This window comes from Lepidothrix coronata, unplaced genomic scaffold (assembly GCF_001604755.1).
Source record: "Lepidothrix coronata isolate B3197 unplaced genomic scaffold, Lepidothrix_coronata-1.0 Scaffold9, whole genome shotgun sequence".
NCBI classification, from domain to species: domain Eukaryota; kingdom Metazoa; phylum Chordata; class Aves; order Passeriformes; family Pipridae; genus Lepidothrix; species Lepidothrix coronata.
In genome coordinates this window covers 5,596,254-5,610,136 of record NW_016690189.1, presented here as the reverse complement: position 1 = coordinate 5,610,136, position 13,883 = coordinate 5,596,254, and the positions used below count along the sequence as shown (strand labels likewise).

At 37.2% G+C, this 13,883-nt stretch overlaps 2 protein-coding genes across 13 annotated transcripts in view; one reads left to right on the top strand and one right to left on the bottom strand.

The window, feature by feature from the left end:
* TMTC3 (transmembrane and tetratricopeptide repeat containing 3) overlaps positions 1-3,703 on the bottom strand; it is a 57,677-nt gene extending 53,974 nt beyond the window's left edge. For 3 of the 5 annotated variants that reach the window (XR_001873059.1, XM_017804435.1, XM_017804431.1), the window contains exon 1: positions 3,611-3,703. The gene's annotated coding sequence lies outside the window, so the exon portion shown is untranslated. Of the gene's footprint in view, positions 1-3,240; positions 3,373-3,598 lie in introns of those variants that run through there. The other 2 variants (XM_017804434.1, XM_017804433.1) reach the window with 2 other exon arrangements.
* Positions 3,704-3,933: 230 nt separating this feature from the next.
* The window catches only part of CEP290 (centrosomal protein 290), a 53,461-nt gene continuing 43,511 nt past the window's right edge, over positions 3,934-13,883 (top strand). For 4 of the 8 annotated variants that reach the window (XM_017804378.1, XM_017804379.1, XM_017804372.1 and 1 more), the window contains exons 1-13: positions 3,934-4,012; positions 6,752-6,874; positions 7,014-7,091; positions 7,805-7,874; positions 8,177-8,223; positions 8,515-8,658; positions 8,856-8,909; positions 9,599-9,751; positions 10,102-10,284; positions 10,635-10,724; positions 10,801-10,923; positions 12,851-12,974; positions 13,500-13,672. In XM_017804378.1, the coding sequence (XP_017659867.1) occupies positions 6,773-6,874; positions 7,014-7,091; positions 7,805-7,874; positions 8,177-8,223; positions 8,515-8,658; positions 8,856-8,909; positions 9,599-9,751; positions 10,102-10,284; positions 10,635-10,724; positions 10,801-10,923; positions 12,851-12,974; positions 13,500-13,672 (1,341 nt within the window). In that variant the 5' untranslated portion in view covers positions 3,934-4,012; positions 6,752-6,772. Of the gene's footprint in view, positions 4,013-6,072; positions 6,188-6,751; positions 6,875-7,013; positions 7,092-7,804; positions 7,875-8,176; positions 8,224-8,514; positions 8,659-8,855; positions 8,910-9,598; positions 9,752-10,101; positions 10,285-10,634; positions 10,725-10,800; positions 10,924-12,850; positions 12,975-13,499; positions 13,673-13,883 lie in introns of all 8 variants that reach the window. The other 4 variants (XM_017804374.1, XM_017804375.1, XM_017804376.1 and 1 more) reach the window with 4 other exon arrangements.

Sequence of the window (13,883 nt, the reverse complement as noted above, 5' to 3'; positions counted from 1 at the left end):
ACCCAACCAACCAACAACAACCAAAAGCCAAAGCACTTTTAGAAAGGTAGGAAAACAAAATATTTCTCTACTTCTAAACCCATGACACTATAGATGGTTCAGCACCACATGCTGCAAAATACAGTAGTCTGCACAGAAAAACTCCAACACAAATAAAAAAAGGCATAATGATGTTCTAAAAGTATCCTCAGTTGGGAAATTTGGGAGTGCAGAAGACATTTTCTACCCATATCAATTTAGAAAAAAATAGGAAGTCTGTATTTTGGTAGGAATGGAGCTGCAATCCCTAAACATGCAAAAGCTATTTAGCACTCCATAATTACCTATCAGTTAATAATCATGCTATCTGCCACATTATATTAACAGACCCTCACAGAAGCAAATATATTTGTGTAAGTAAGTCAGATAGTAAGGCACATCTTACTATCTAACTTCAGAAACTTAAAACATACATTTAAATTTTTTCTTCTAGGGAGTAATGGCACTTTTCACATCCTGAAGGTCATTAATAACAACATGTGTTATGACTGTTTGCTAAAAAAATAGTCAGGCATTTCTGGAAATTTATTCACTACAGAGACATAAACTTTGCTAACCACTGAAGGTCCTGAACTGTTTAAAATGTATTTACAGTTCAAAGAGAAATCCATCAAAGGTGGAAGAAAACAAAGAGCCACTCCCAAATTTAATTTTTTTTATTTTTAAACAATTGAGCAGTAAGTTCATCTAAGAGGTGGTGGCTTGAACTGATGAATATCAGCACATATATATATATATATATAAACCAGTAGTGCAGTCACTTAAAACTAGCATTTTAATTCAACTTCTAAGGCTCTGCTAAATATCCTACTAACTTTTGCATATTTTTATTTTGGGCTAAATTGAACATTTTTCCTGCTGATTTGATACAAGTGTTTAATGACAGAAATCATAACTTTGTTTCTGTTGTCCCTTTCCAACACAGCCATTAAATTTATCTTCTCTTAAAAATGTCACTCTAACGTACAACTCAAATGCAAAACAACTTAGGTGGGCAGTTGAGATTTAAATGATTGAGTCTGAATCTGATCTAGAAGGGAAGCAGTATTTGGGAAGATGGGAGAAGTAATACAAAGCATGCCTGGATTCCCCTTTCATCTTGCTGAGATCCTAGAAGAGAATAAGGTATAGCAAGAAAAGCTTTATTGTGAAAGCCTTCCTCTGCAAATACTACCAGATCAAGAGGGATGGGATTAATACAAAGTAATCTTCACTACCCAGGAGACAATGCCATCCAGCCTTCTCTTCATACGGTTCTGAAGGATCAATCAGAAGAGGACTGGCAGCTCTGATACGAAGTCAGAATATGTTGCAGGCCAGATGAAAGATTTCCCAAGGGGAAGACTGGAGAGCTTGCTGGCAACCAAGCAGCTGAACTAACACTCAGAACATTTTAGGTTACTCTGGTACAAGCATCAAAACATAACACAACTTTAAAGTTGGTGAGATGAAGATGCTGATTTAGCTGCTGGTTTAGCTTAAATTTGTTCAATGTAACTGGTACAAATCAGCTGAAATACAAACCACACAGGTCTAGTTTGTATTTTAAGGTATTTTATAACTTAAATCATTAACAGAATCTCACATTTCAAAGTTATACCTTCAGGTTTTCTAGGGTTGAGGTTTTTTTGCTACATTCAAACAGTAACACAATAACACCTGTTCTATTTTGAGTAGCTACATAAAAAATATTTTGCCTCCTCATAGGACACTGATGCAAAAATAGCATCCCTGAAATAACATGGATCACCACTCTCAGTGTTCTAGAAATGCAACAGCAGAAACTGCATGTTTGTTAACTCCAAAGAATAAACAATCACAAGCTACATGGGAGGTATAAGCTGGAAACAGCTTTCAGACTCTGCTAAGTATGTCCTTATTTAGTACGCTGGGTCTATACATAATTTCTTGTGGTATTTTAAATAACACTCCATTAGATCTTTCATATCAAAGGTCTTTGCAATAGCATAGTGTTATCAAAGCGGCAGTTTAACACAGACACCTGTCAATCAGAGTAGGTCATACTGTGATCTATGGACATAAAATAACTTTTGCTCCCAAACTACAAGCACATAATCCAAATAAAAGAAGATGCACTTATGCAAAGTTCATCAGGTGATTAGATGTGATGCAGAACAAAAGAAAAACTAATTCACTTGGTTTAAGCCATGCTGTATTTTAAGCGTTTTCTTATTTTTTGTGGGGTTAACATCTCCATTCTTTTTACTCTTTTTTCACTTTTGGAGTTTCCAGGCCCACCTCAAATCCAATTCCTGCACCAATCTTCTTGCTAGATGCAATTAGAACCTAGATGTGGTTTCACTACCAGTATATGTAATGGTGTGTTTTCTGTTGATTGTGTAACAGAACACTAAAAAACGCTGAAGCACATTAAACAGAGCACACTAAATAGCTATATGGGCCTTAACAGTTTGTTAACCTGATGAAGAGGATAAAAAAGAAGTTCCTATAGCTAAGTATCCTAACATCAATGAATTATTTTCTCTATCACAGGAGGATCCATTTCCTGAAAGTTTATTTCGTAGCAAGGCACCATTATTCTCAGTGTGTCACTTGTTCCACCTATGAAAGTCACTCCTACTAAGAAACTGTTCTACACTTAACCAAAATGAATTTTATTTTAGTAACATTACCCATTCATGAAATATAATCTAGTCTCTTTCCCTTCCCTAACTACACAGTTTGCTTTTTGTAGCCAATATGGAACTATAATTAATCAACTCTAGATATGGTATAAAAGTCTTCACTTTTAATCTAAGAGCTATGCTGTGACTGGAACAAGTTGCATAACTATAAGGAGCGCCAAGCATCTTCCATCTTGCCAGCCTCCATTAAATATCAACACTAATGAAGAAACAGCAAAGAAAATTAAAGCAATGAATAACCCAGAAAAAGGGCAAAAGCACAAAGATAATATTATGATCATCTTCCCCTTTTCATTAAGAAAAAAAATAAACAAAACAAACCAAAAAATCCCCTTTAGCTCTCCACAGCTGTTGAATGAACAACTACAAAGAGATAAACACGTCTCGAATGGTTGCTGGCTTTCCTTGTTTATTGGAAAAGATGCCTTCATACCCATTTAACTAAAACTTTTGGGGCTATCAGACCACTACTAAAGCTCGGACTGTCTTGCTGGTCACCAGTACCCTATGGATTCAAGCAGTTTATAGATGTTACCTGTCTGGTGCACTACTTCACTCCGCAGAATAAACACCTCCTGGGCCCCCGCTATTCCACACTTACACACAAGGCACCCGCGCAGTCCCGCAGGCCTCCAGCGGCCGAGCAGGAATGAGCATGCCGCCCGCTACCCTGGGGCGAGACACACAACGCCAGAACGGGCTGAGCGGTGGAAGGGCCGAGCCGGGGCGGGCCCGTGCTCTGCTCAAGGGGCCGAAGCCGCACCGCAGCCCCGCAGGCCCGGAGGGCGCACCGCTGCGGCCCGGCAGGCACGGCCAGCGGGGAGAGGACCGAAACGACCGCGGGCAGCAGCTGCAGCGGGCCCGCCCCCCAGCCCGCCCGCTGCCGGCCGTACCCGAGGCCGTACCTGAGCCCGCGGGGACGCACCGCGGCTGCTCCCGACGCCGGAGCCCCCGCCGCACGCGCACCGCCCCTGCCCGCCTCCTTCCCAACAGCCTCCGCGGGCCGGAGGGCGGGGGCTCCCGAGGCCTGCCGGGAGCTGTAGTCCCGGGGAGCCGCCCGGCGGCGCGGGTGGCGCTCGGCATCCTTGCCCCGGCGGAGCGGCGCGGCGCGCCCGGGCGGGATCGCGCCCTGCCTGCCCGCCCCTTGGGACGGGGAGCGCCCGCCTGGCACCGCGGCGCCTGTCTGTGGGTGCTGCGGGAGTGCCGACTTTCCCTGCGCCTATGAGTACCCGGGTGTACGGGAGCCGAGCTGGCGGGAGAGTCTGACTGCGTCGCCTGGCAGCGGCCACCGCCGTCTCCCGGGAGCGGTGAGGCCGAGGGGCGGGCGGTGCTCCGGGGAAGGAGAGCCAGACCTGCCGGCGGCAGGGGCGGCCCGCGCTGCCCCGGGAGCGCCGCGGGCAGCCGGGCCGGGGGAGGCGGGGGCGGCCGCGGGGCCTGGGCAGCGTCCCAGTGCGGAGCCCGGGAAAGGCGCATCCCGCTGGGGCTGCGCTCGGCTGATGCCTCAGCTGTGTCTCGTGGTGAAGGCGGCCGAAAATAACGCAACTTGTTAGTTCATCAGAGTTGGATGAAAAGGAGGCAGAAGTGTCTCTCGGCAGCATCTTGGAGGGATCGCGGGCTGTCAGTGTATCATTGCTGGGGCTGGGATATATACCAGTTGGGAGAAAACTGGAACCCTGCAAAAGATCCTCTTTTGGTTGGGGTTTTGCAATTAAGATCTCGTGCTTCAGAGAGCTAGGCCAGGTAGTGCAATTTGAAAGTCCAGGAGTAGCTTAATCTGAGATGCCCATAGTAAATAAATACAGAGCTAGCCTTGTGTCTATGATGCTTCTTGGTATTCAGTCTTGCTCGAGTGTACATGACTCTGTGCTGGCCATTATACACGCCTATGCAGAAAAAGAACAGCTGTGCCTACTGGTGCTTGATTTCACTGTGTTGATAAGGTATCATCATGTCAGCTTAGCCACCTCTTTACGTGGTTTCCTTTAGGCAGCATGGGAATTGTTGGTCTGATCATACTTGAACACACTCACCAGATCTTTTCTATCTGCCCGTGCTGCACTTTGCAACAACTACCCGTTTTATGTATGTTTGATTCCTTGAGTAAGTCAAGAAAGGCTTGTGATAACTAATGTCACATGCATATCTATTTCACTCGTTTTGTAGACCCCTGATCTCAGTGTCTCATCACACAGATCATCTGTCCACTAAAGCCGCAGGTTTAACTGAAGGCAAGGGATGAGTTAAATTTTATGATGGAAAACTCTTCAATTAAATAAATTTTCTCTTGTTGTCCTTAAGTATGTACATACTGTAGAACATATTGTATGCATAGGTTGTGCCCCCCCCACCTTCCTATGGTCTCCCAACAAGTTGGATTATTTTGTTTATGTACAGATATGTCTCCTTTTGGATAAAATTTTCTGACATTTTCTTCAGATATTATTTTGTAAGTTAAGAAAAAAAGATATTCGGAAGATGGAAGGTAGGAAAGGATTGACAGTAGTAAGGTTGTATATTTGCTTTCAGAATAGTTTTGATTATTGGCCATTTCATACTTGTAAGCCCTACATCTCATTATTTAAGAAAAAATGACTGTGTTTAAAAACTCTGATCATTAAACAAGTGTGTTATTGAAATCAAGTAGTATTCAATTAACTGAAGAAGTGCCAAGATCAATATTCTTCTGGTATTATCCTTTGCCACCTACAACAATGCAGAAAAGCAAAAATCTATATATGATGTCATCCTTATGAAGTCATGGATTATATATAATGCATGTTTTATGTTTAGCAAACATTGAAGAAATATAGTTAATATTGGAGAGCTCTTGACTAGTTCACATATTGAGAAAAGATGAGGAAAGGTTGATTTTTATCATCCCTTAAGCATACAGCTGGATTTCAAGGTCCTACAGCTCTTCTTTTCAGAATGATTAGGCATGTTTTTTGGCAAAGTAATACCAGTAATAAAAATGTCACTTTTATTAAGGGAGAAGTTTTCAGTTGTTGAGTCTTTCAACTGCTGAACAATGAACAGGGTACATGACGGAAGAGATCTCAAAATATCATGCTCAGTGTAGAGCATTGTTGGAGCTACTGATTGAGCTTAATTTTTTCCTATAGAAGAGAATGCTCTGACATTAGTTTTTTGAATAATTTATTATTCTAGTTAGTTTTATTTCTTTCATAATTGAAAATTATTTCTTGAGCATTTATACCATGTTAATAATTTAGGGGAATAAGTAGCTTAAAAACGCTCTGTTTAAAATTTGGCAGAATTTACTGTTTGAAATACTGATCATAAAGGCTAGAGATAGCTCCAGAGGATAGAATAATCCAAGATATTCAATCTCTTCTGCCTTTTTCAGACACTGTATTGGCTTTTAGGCATGTGAGAAGTCACCGTGACCCACAACAAGCAGTAGGTAAACAGTAGAACAAAACTTTCCACCACTTTCGGATCAGATTTTTGTCAGTTTCCAGGTAGATTCATGTCCTATGTCAATTCAAGTATTCTAATCATCCCCCCGATATTTAACTGAAAGAGTTTAATATCTTATAAATTAGTGTCAAGAAATGGGTGCTCACAGTATCAAGCTTAAAGAAGGTGTTGGTTGTGTTTTAAATATTAGAAATAGCGATTTTTGTGACTGTAAGGAGATGTTTATCCTACAAGGGCTGGTTCAAGGGGCATCCAGTTGTGTTTGTTCATTAGCATAAAAATACTACATTGCTAGATGGGGAAGAAAACAACGATATTAAAGTTAAAATATGGGTTTCACAGATGTCCTGATCTTCACTGTTAGTGTCAAAAATTCATTGAGTATGCATGGTGTAATTTTTAACTTAAAGAAAAAAGGTTTTACTACGACCTCCTAGTTTGCAGTAGTTCAAAATGTGAACAAAGTGTTAAATCAGTGTTACAAATAGATACAATTAATAGAATCATCTTGTGTGGTTCAGTGGCCAGCCTCCATTTAATCATTTGACCTGAAATTGACTGGCACTGATAATACTTGATAACTGTTATTTTTATTTTTGTTTTAGGAAAAAAATCGTGAATTCAATATGGCACCTATTTTAGATTGGAAGAAGCTTATGAAAGTGGATCCAGATAGTCTGCCTCATCAAGAGGAACTAGCAGACAGATTGCTGGAGACCATGTCCAAGGTACTTAAGAGAAGAAGAGAACATAAGGGTTTGTTATATGTTCTTCCCTAAATTGTCTCTGGTCCTTCACATACCTGAAAGATTTATTTTGTGGATTTCATAGATATTAGTATAAAAACACTGTTGTCTCTTTCGTTAGGTTGATGGGAAAGACTTAAAAACTGAAACTCCAGAAAAACTGATACATCTTTTTAAAATTACTCAGTCTCTATTGAAGGTTTGTGTTAATCCTCAATTACTACAATTCTGCAGATGCATTTGTTTATTTTTTTGTTTAAATGAAAGCATTATTCTTTTTTTATTCTGAGAACACTGGTTACTCTAAGATAATTTATATGCTAAATGTGTGCTAGCACCAAAGTACCTGCATGTGGCTGTAGGCATTTAGTAGTGGGAAGTGAAGTAAATTGGACTAACGTAGTTATATAGATGGAAAATGCAAACAAATTTCTCAAAAATTGGTTAGATGTTGTAAGTTATTTGTAATGATTTTAATTTAATAGAACTTTTTGTGAGACATTGAAGTTTTAGAGCAAATAAAATTATCACCATGCATGAAGAAACACCACCATTCTAAAACTGATCCTATAAATCTGTCATACATTCTTGTATTTATTCATAAATGTACCGAAAGGAAGAAATAACAGCAGCATAGGGTAGCACATTGGTTTTAGAGAGGCTGTTTTACTGCCTTTAATTCTCCGCAGTATAAATGTTTTGAACGTTTGGGTGTCCCTATAGAATGAATTACTAAAGAAGATACTCTGAACTCCTAAATTGTCCTCATAAGGAAAAATGGGAGTAATTTGATTTGTTTAAAGAAAGTCTATGTTCTTTTGTAAATATTGTCGTCATTTTAAACATGAGATGTACAGAACAATCCTAATGTATGTTAATAGTAAATATTTTTGCTTACTGTACTTTTCTCAGATGAAGACTCAAGAGGTAGAACTGGCACTAGAAGAAGTTGAAAAAGCTGGGGAAGAGCAAGCCAAATGTGGTAAACAAGCTTTAATATGCTGTTCCTAAATGATTTGTTAAATGTATTTTTTAGTATTGTTGTTGTCATTGGTTTTTTGTGGGTTTTGGTTTGGTTTGGTTTGATTTTTTGGTTGTTTTGGGGTTTTGTGGGTTTTTTTTGGTGGCTTTTTCTTTAAGTTTAGGGAACTGGACAAAATACCAACTGCTCTGAAGTCAATTTCTTCAATGAAGCCAAATTTTTAAAGATTGAGGTTAACCATTGTTGTTTTATGTGCTTTCTGCCTTGTTGAGTAATTCACTATATCTGTTCTATTTTAACAGAAAATAATTTTAAAACAAAGATGATGAAACTTCAGAATGAATTAGAGGTATGTTTTAAAATTTTGTTAGTTTATAGAGTGCTCTTTGGTGAGGTTTTTAAAAGAGTTTTTTTAGACTAGTATTTTAATCTTGTAAAGAGATGAAATAGCCCTACACTTTAGCAAATTCTATTAATGGGTTTTTAATATTCACTGGTCTTGTGTGAGTAATTACTTGTATTTTATATACTTGAATAAATCCCATTTATTGTAGTCTTACCATCTGCTTTGTTTTTTAATTTTTTTTTTCTGTTTTGAATATCTGTTCTGTATTTATAATGTTACTTTAATGCTCATAAGAAGGCACAAAGATCTGCTGCTGGTCGCGATACTCGTTTTTTGCGTGATGAGATGCGCCAACTGCAAAAACAATTAGAACAAAAAGAGAGACAGTTAGCAGATCTAGAAGAAGAACTGGAAAAAGAGAAGAAAGTGAATGAACAGGTAATAAGGACTTCAGCTTAACATCTCTAAAAGCGGTTCTGTCAAATATTTTGTAAAATTGATGTTCTGAAAAGAGCCTCTGTAATTAAGAAGAAAACATTGATGAAATAGAACTGCTGTGATTAATTTTCTTTTTTGTTTCTGGAGTTCTTTGTAGTGTTTAATGATGCATGTAAAGGTTTTCCATCTTCTTGTAGCTTGCTCTTCGAATGGAAGATGCCGAAAATGAAAACATCAGATTCAGGAGAGAGGTTAGCAAAAAATTGTTGCCAATTTACTGTATTTTTAACTTTATTTATAGATATATTGCTATCTTTCTATATTTATAATTTTTGGTGTGGCATGATGTTTAATTCTGTTTTAGGACATTTCCTGGTTACTGGTACAAAAAGAAATTTAACTAAATTTAGTAAATATGTACTATATGTACTCCAATGAAACTTAGTTAATTGAGGTTAGGAGGTGTCTACATTTGAATTTGCATAGTCCTACTGTGCATTAATTTGGATTTCATGTTTTGAATTTTTAGTATTTTTCTTAAATACTGTTGCTAAGTACGTTTGTCTAATTATTGTCCTGGGGTAAAAACTTTTGAATCATTTGTCAAAATACCCCTTTGCATGTGTGTGTATGTGTGCACATGCATGCACAGGTATATAGAAAGCCGTTTTATTTTGTCTCTATGTCAATTAATATTTAGTCTTCCTAAAGCAAAGCTGGTTTCTAATATTTTTCATGCTTTGTTCTCTTGGTCTTGTTTTCTCCTTTTTAATATGAAGAAAAAGCGCATAAAGAGAAAGGTGAGGCTTCTAAGTTTTTTTAAAAGCAGACTATAGGAATTTGGATGGGTTTTGAATGTCTTAGCTCTTTGTGTTAGCTTGCAATGACTTTGTCTTCAACTTGTAGAAATAACATTAAGTTTGGATTACTTTTTATGCAGACTGAACAATTACGTCAGGATGTAGTTGACTATCAGAGGCAAATAGATTCTCAAAAAGAAACAATTCCATTACGAAGAGGAGAGGACTCTGATTACAGATCACAGTTGTCCAAAAGAAGCTCTGAGCTTGTCCAGTATTTGGATGAAATTCAGGTAAAAATCTATGCATGCTATTGAGTATCTATGTATCTATTAGACTTTTACTGACAGTAGTGTTTTTCATGACACTATGTCAATTTACAGATTGAGTCACATGGAATAAGGGAATTCATAAAGTAGTTGGGTTCTATCATGTATATACTCTGCACCTACGAATCTGGCAGAGGTAATGCAGTCACTGACAAGGGGAGATGTGTCTTTTATTTGCTGTTAGGATTTGTTGAAATTGATGACCTAGAGGTGAAATCCTCTCTTCTGTACTAATTTCAAGTAAGACTTTCAAGTTCTCATTCAGATATTAAGATGGGCACTTTCTAAAAGCAGCTTTTTCTTTAATTTTTCAGAATTTGACTGAAGCTAATGAGAAGTTAGACATTCAAAACCAAGAAATGAGGAAAAATCTTGAGGAATCAGTGCAAGAAATGGAGAAGATGACTGATGAATATAACAAAATGAAACTAATTGTGCAACAGTCTGATATTATTATGGATCAGTTACGAAAAGAGAAAGATCAGTACAAATTTCAAGTAAGAGCTGACTCATTATTTAATGTATTTGTTTTAGATTTATACTGTATTTTCATATTTTAGCTTAACTTAAAATAACAGTCAATCCATCCAGTTAAAAACACCCACTCCTCTGAAATAATGCTTTTTAAAAGTAGTGCGATCCTTGAATCTGATGCAGATTTTAAAACACAAAAGATCACAAAAATTTTTTTTACACAATGTGTCATACACTGTTCTTAAGAGTCATTCCCTTGCTGCTGTAATGCTAATCTGTTAAATTTTATGTGCTCGATTTAGTGCATTTGTACACATACAGTGGTTAAGCCCAAACATTTCTGATACAATGTTCACCCAAATGTCACGTCTAGGTTCAGGACCTTTCAGACCAGCTGAAAGCAAAGAATGAGGAAGACGATCCACTTATGGCGGCTGTAAATGAAAAAGTTGAAGAATGGAAGGTATTTTTTAATACTTTTCTTTATGATTTTTAGGAATTAATTCAAGGGTTCTAATGGTATTTTATCTTCTTTTCAGAAAATCTTAGCTTCAAAAGATGATGAAATCCTAGAGTATCAGCAAATGTTGTTTAACTTAGAAGAGAAAATGAAAATAGTTCAACTTGATGTCGACAGAAACAGCATACTGGCCCTTCAGCAGGTACAGTCCATGTGAGAAATTGCACACAGAAATCACCATTCACTAAACATGCAAATACCAAACATATATTTAGTCTTTCATAGTTTTCAAATATCAAAATATGCATTATTTGTGTTTGAGAATTATGGGACAGCTCAATTCATTCCACTGCAGAGTTAGCTTAAAAGGCAATCTACAAAGGAAAGTTCTCGTTATGTATGTATGTATGAACTGAACTCTTGGTAGTCGCTTCTGTTACTTTCATATTTATCTTTTTTTAACTGTGATTAAGTTACAGCTTGGTTTCTGTCCTAAATTTGCTAGTTAAGGAAGAGTCTTACCTATTGCTTAATTTTCTGTGTTCATTTGTCTCACATCCTGAGATTAGCTCAGTTGATTAGAACATGGTGCTAATAACACCAAGGTTGTGGGCTTGATGTGTATGGGCCATTTACTTAAGAGTTGGACTCGATGATCCTTGTGGGTTCCTTCCAACTCAGAGTATTGTGTGATACTGTGATCTGATGCATACTATTGAATCTGTGGTTCAGTCTATGATAGAGCTAGCTGAATATGAATATCTCTCACATTCGTGCAAAATTACATAGTTCTTTGTGATTCTGAAAGTCCTCACTGTCTTGAAAACCATATAAAACCCCAAAATAATGTGGCCCATTAGGAACCTTGTAATATTAATTATGGATAGCACACCCTATGATTCCAGGATAATTTCCTTCCTTGTTTTAAGTTTTTTAAAAAAATGTCTAATGACATTTGTGTTACATTTTGGGTGCTTGTAGACTGAACGATGCGGTGAGATATATTTATTCAGTCTTCCAAAGATAGCTTCTCAAGAGAAAGAAGCGTAAATTACAAACCAGAAGAGGAAGGCAGCTGAAAGTAACCTGGATAAGCAGTTGTAGAGTTTGGGTTTAGCTGACTAGATGGTTGTAGAGGTTGCTTTTTTGGGTGACCATCATTAGCATGACATTCTGAACTGTTTTGTGGAAATAAGCATGTTTTATAAGCAGACACTTAAAAATTAAATCAAGGCACTGCTCTGTGTTTTTAGTCAAATGAACTGAGCTTGCTGTCATTCAATGTATGTTTATACTCTAAAAGACTGTGTTTAGCTCCTTACAACTTTCCTAAACTCTGTACCTTTGGATTTGAAATGTGGTTATTTGTCCTCTAAGAAAGCTTTAGATTTTCTTTTTCAGAACATTAGTATAAAAAAAGGACAACAATCTTGAGATTTTTACATTTTCATTATTGTTACTGCCTGTAACTTTTTTCAAGTCTCTTTTTTATCTTTCTCCACTTTTTTTATTCATGACAGAAAAAAATAACATTAAGCTTTCTTTGTTGTTTCTGAAGTTCACGTACAAGCACGGAAATGGTGTAATATGAATAGAAGTCACTTTCACAGTCTGTATGTACTTATTAATGTATATGCAGGCGAAACAATGTGTGATGAATGTTTAAAAATTAGATTACTTGCTGACAGGCAGTCTGCAATTCAGGTGTCATGTATGGTTGATCGTTAGTCCTTATAAGCTTGAACTTGTATCTCTCAGTTCCCAAAGGCAGTTGTTTGCGAGGAAGCAGGAAGGGACATGTATCATCTGAAACTTTTCATCTAACATTGACAAAATCTGAAAGTACTGTTGCCATTTAAAATTGTTATTCTAAAGTGCTTTTTTTTTCTGTGTGTTTGATTGCTTTATTTTTACTTTTTCTTTTATTTTTCCTGCTTTGCATTTATATACCAAACTTCTAGATAATATCTGAACTCTCTGTTGTAAGTATAGTATATTTGATGTTCTACAAATTGCTTTGTATTAGCTACATGTAATTTCTTCATTTACTGTGTGGTGTTCTGTATTGGTAGTTTGCCTCTCAGTAAAGAAGGATCCTCTAATGGAGTTTTTTGTTTTTTCATGTGTAGGGTGTGCAAGAGCGGGATGCTCAGATAAGACTGCTTACTGAGCAAGTTGAACAGTATACCAAAGAAATGGAAAAAAATGCATTCGTTATTGAGAAATTAAAAAATGATCTCCAAAAAGATAAAGGTAACATGACTATTTTATATTAATGTCTATGGAAAGGAAAATAAGAAACCACAAATTTATTGTGCATTCTTTATTCTCAAGAAATACAGAAAAAAAATAATTGCAGTATTTGAGTAATTTTAGTCTTTAATTTTTTTCTTAATTTTCTGTTAATAAACTTTCATGAAGAAGTTATCCACACTACCTCAGTGGGTTTTGTGGGTAATAAAACTATACCTGGTCTGTAAAAGTTAGAGCATAACATAAAATCTCAGCTCCATCAGGAATTGAAAATAAGTAATAGCATGCAATTCAGAATAAATTCTGATGTCCCTTGTGTACACTTACTTATGATAAATATTGTTTGAAGGACTAATGAGGGGAAACAAAACCAACCTCTCATATGTAGTCTCTTGTAATTCTCTAATTAAAAAGAGCAGAAAATGAAGATGTCCTTTTTAATGTTTTCTGAAGTGTTTCTGTCTTGCTTAATGGCAGATAGAATTCCTAGTTGAATTGTAAACATACCAGAAATTTTCTTTCCAGGTCACTCATCTCTTGCTCAGCAGAATCATAGTGAGGATATGCAAGAAAAGTTAAAAAGACTGGAAGAGAGAACTGCGGAGGCTGAGAAATCAGCAGAATTAGCAGAAGCAGATGCTAGAGAAAAGGACAAAGAGCTTGTTGAGACTTTGAAACGAATGAGAGACTATGAACTGGTAAACTCAGAGTGGACAGGGTATTTAATCATATTTTTAGGACATCATTTTGTACTTCCCTTCTCAAAGCTTCCCTTCCCTTTTTGTCCATTGAACAGCAATTGAACACTCAAGATATGATTCTTCAAAGAATCATGTAGTAAGAGGGCTCACTTAAAATGTGCAGACTCCTCTGTAGTCAAAGACAGATTTGTAGGATCTGCTTTTTATT